Genomic DNA, 2,991 nt, shown 5'->3' with positions numbered 1-2,991 from the left:
ATAAAGAAGCAACAATACTAACAAAAACCAAATTATTAAAAAACCTCACTTAAAATAGACATACAAACCATACCTTAATCAATGGCCACGATTTATACCCAATTATATTCAAAACCTTCAAAATTCATCCTTCACCTCCCTCCCTTCCTTCTTTGCCACTCCACCACCACCACCACCCACATCTCCTCCTCCTCCTAACCACCTTTCCTTTTCTATCTAACTAATTATAATATATATATACTCTCTCCCATTTGCATCCATTGCCTATCTCTCTCTCTCTCTCTCTCCACTTTTGTTTTTTAATTTCTCTCTCTAAAACTGCTTTCTGTTTCTGTTACTGTTTCTCTAACGGTTTTTCACTTCCCCTGGCGGGAAACACACATCTTCTTGAAAGATTTTGCTGTCGTGTTACTGCACCGTTTTCTCTCGCTACTCCCAACCAATAACTTGCACCCACGTGTTGAAAAACAGACAGATGAGTTCACCAGGACGAACAAGATTGGTTCTCACAAATTACCCATCATGATTTGGGTTTATATATATATATATATATATATATATATATATATATATGCTGTAAAGAAGCTTCATTTCTCTCTCTCTCTCTCTCTCTCTCTATCAAGAAATGGAGAAAACAGAATCACCACCGTCTGATTCAAAAACAGCTGCACAATCACCACCGTTTGATTGCCATCAAGCAAACGATCACGATCAATTCGCTTCCAATTTCACCTCTCTCTACCACTCGATTTTCCCGCCAAAACCTTCACAGCTCCCGAACTCGCTCTCTTTCACCCCCTCCACCACCGCCTCGCCTTCCTCCTCCTCCGCTGCAGATGAAATCTCCACGGAGAACCGCCTCCGCCAAGCTCGACTGATTCTCGAGTACCAGGACCTCTGTGATCACTACAATCTGTCTCTCGCGCGCCTCCAAACCCTAACTAATGAACTCGAGTTGATTCGTCGAGAAAATGCAGATCTCAGAGTCACAAATAGTGAGCTTGTCAAGCTTATCAGTCTCTCTTCTGAAGCAGCCGTGATGCAGCATCAGAACCGTACTTTTGGAAACAATCGTGATGTTGCATTTGAGAGAAGGAATAATGCTAATAACGTGGAGAGAGAAAGAGTGACGTTGCCGAAGAGTATTTCCGTCAGATCTAGTGGTTTTGTGAAGGTGAATCAAGCGGTTTCTGGTAATGTGAGTAACAATGGAGGCGGTCGCGGTAGTGCTAGCAGTAACTCAACTTGGTCTCGTGTGGCGAGTCAACACGATCAACTCGTTTCTGGATCGGTTAGTTGAGATTTCTTTGAGTTTTGCTTAGCTTTCAAGTTTCCATTGCTATGCAACATAGCACGTGAACTATGTGTTCGTTTCAGTTACTGTGTCCAGTTCGTCCGGTTATGCTATTTAGAACTGCAGTTATTAGTTTGATATTTAAAACATCATCCTCTCTTGTTCGCACTGTTATCTTGAAATTCACAATTTATTAGTCTCTTTTATTTTCTTAATTGATGGGTTATATTTATTTTATATTAGCAAATAATAGCCGTAGATTTTATCCCATCATCGGTTCTCTGTTAGTCCAGATTGGATGTATAATAATACCTTTTAATAATATTATTTTATTTATTTTTACAACTACATAATTAATTGAAAGAAGGGTAGACGAATTAAATATTAAATTGTAATGTACATGTATTTAAAGCTTAATTTGTACAATAGAGTCTGTTACCAATATCCAGAAGAAGAATATATGTACAATTAAAATTGGATAATTTTTCTTTGAAGAGTACTGATTTATTGGTTAATCACAGTGATAAATTTTATGCTCCTTGATCCTTCGAATAATGGTCAAGGATTGGCTGTGCATTATTTTATGCCAATAGTATTAATCTGATCGAAAAAGATATTCGAATATCATTCACTCCGACGAATTTCTTGCATTAATTAAAAAAGATCATCGTTTTAATTTGTTGCGATTGAAAAGGGGTTTTATATACGTTAGATTGTGCAGATGCAGCAGAGGGTGTACGTGCCAGGAGGAGGGAAAAAGAGATCGGAGGAGGAAATAGCCGCTGGAATGGAGTTGGAGGTGTTTAATCAAGGGATGTGGAAGACAGAGCTATGCAACAAGTGGCAAGAGACAGGCACCTGTCCTTATGGTAACCATTGTCAGTTTGCTCATGGCATTGGCGAGCTACGTCCAGTTATCAGGCACCCAAGGTACAAGACTCAAGCTTGCCGCATGGTTCTTGCTGGCGGGGTTTGCCCTTATGGCCACAGATGCCACTTTCGCCACTCCCTCACTGACCAAGAGAGGTTACTGCTGGGTCCTCGTTGATCATCTAAAAATAAATGCATGGATTAGTTTGGGCTTTTGAATATTTGATTGGTTGAAAAATTAAGAGGGAGGTGGTGTAAAGATTAAGCAAATGGGGTTATGTATATAAACCTAATCATCAGTACTGATCATATTCATGCATCATATAATAGCAGTAATAATAAGAAGTAAAACAATATATGATAATAAAATGTTGGAAAACATAGGTATATAAATATTGTATCTGATAGAGATTGAGAGCGATGAGAAAACTGGGTATCTTTTTTGTTGTAGGAAATATTTCAAGTGGGGCTTGGAGGTATTGTTTATGAACAACCAGCCACCAACCTAAACTAGACCAAACTCCGAAGCTCGATCTGTAATGATGATGATTCTTTCGATATTCTTTCGCTACGCAACTTTCATAATTTCAAGTTGGTTGTAAGGTTTTCTTTGCTTTCTCTGTCAAATTGGTTACGTTATATATATATATATATATATATATATATATATATATATATATATATATATATATATATATATACACCCGGATGCTGACACACACACGCTCTAGGATAAAATGTCATTGTTCCACACTTCCATGCATGTTTGTCAACTCCGATATGTAGTTAATTTGCGATATATATATATATATATATATATAGGCTGG

The 2,991-nt window shown here is 37.9% G+C and overlaps 1 protein-coding gene across 4 annotated transcripts; it reads left to right on the top strand.

The window, feature by feature from the left end:
• The first annotated feature begins 257 nt into the window (after positions 1-257).
• LOC7456843 (zinc finger CCCH domain-containing protein 14) lies at positions 258-2,776 on the top strand. 4 transcript variants are annotated; one of them, XM_024598964.2, is made up of 3 exons: positions 258-1,291; positions 2,007-2,320; positions 2,616-2,776. In XM_024598964.2, exons 1-3 carry the CDS (start codon positions 626-628, stop codon positions 2,671-2,673), a joined length of 1,038 nt encoding a protein of 345 aa, XP_024454732.1. In that variant the 5' UTR covers positions 258-625; the 3' UTR covers positions 2,674-2,776. The 4 variants fall into 4 exon arrangements, with proteins under 4 accessions (XP_024454732.1, XP_024454734.1, XP_024454735.1 ...); XM_024598965.2 differs by having other exon boundaries at positions 557-1,291; positions 2,016-2,320; XM_024598966.2 differs by having other exon boundaries at positions 259-1,291; positions 2,007-2,776.
• The last annotated feature ends 215 nt before the right edge of the window (positions 2,777-2,991 follow it).

The sequence above is a fragment of the Populus trichocarpa genome, chromosome 4, assembly GCF_000002775.5.
Source record: "Populus trichocarpa isolate Nisqually-1 chromosome 4, P.trichocarpa_v4.1, whole genome shotgun sequence".
Classification (NCBI taxonomy): domain Eukaryota; kingdom Viridiplantae; phylum Streptophyta; class Magnoliopsida; order Malpighiales; family Salicaceae; genus Populus; species Populus trichocarpa.
Note: the sequence above shows the minus strand (reverse complement) of the source record. Positions and strands in the feature narration are given on the sequence as shown.

Coding starts and splice junctions, on each gene's coding strand:
- LOC7456843 (XM_024598964.2), top strand. CDS start 626: ATGGAGAAAACAGAATCACCACCGTCTGATTCAAAAACAGCTGCACAA. Junction 1,292..2,006: donor ATCAACTCGTTTCTGGATCG/GTTAGTTGAGAT, acceptor TATATACGTTAG/ATTGTGCAGATGCAGCAGAG. Junction 2,321..2,615: donor TCCCTCACTGACCAAGAGAG/GTTACTGCTGGG, acceptor TTTTTGTTGTAG/GAAATATTTCAAGTGGGGCT.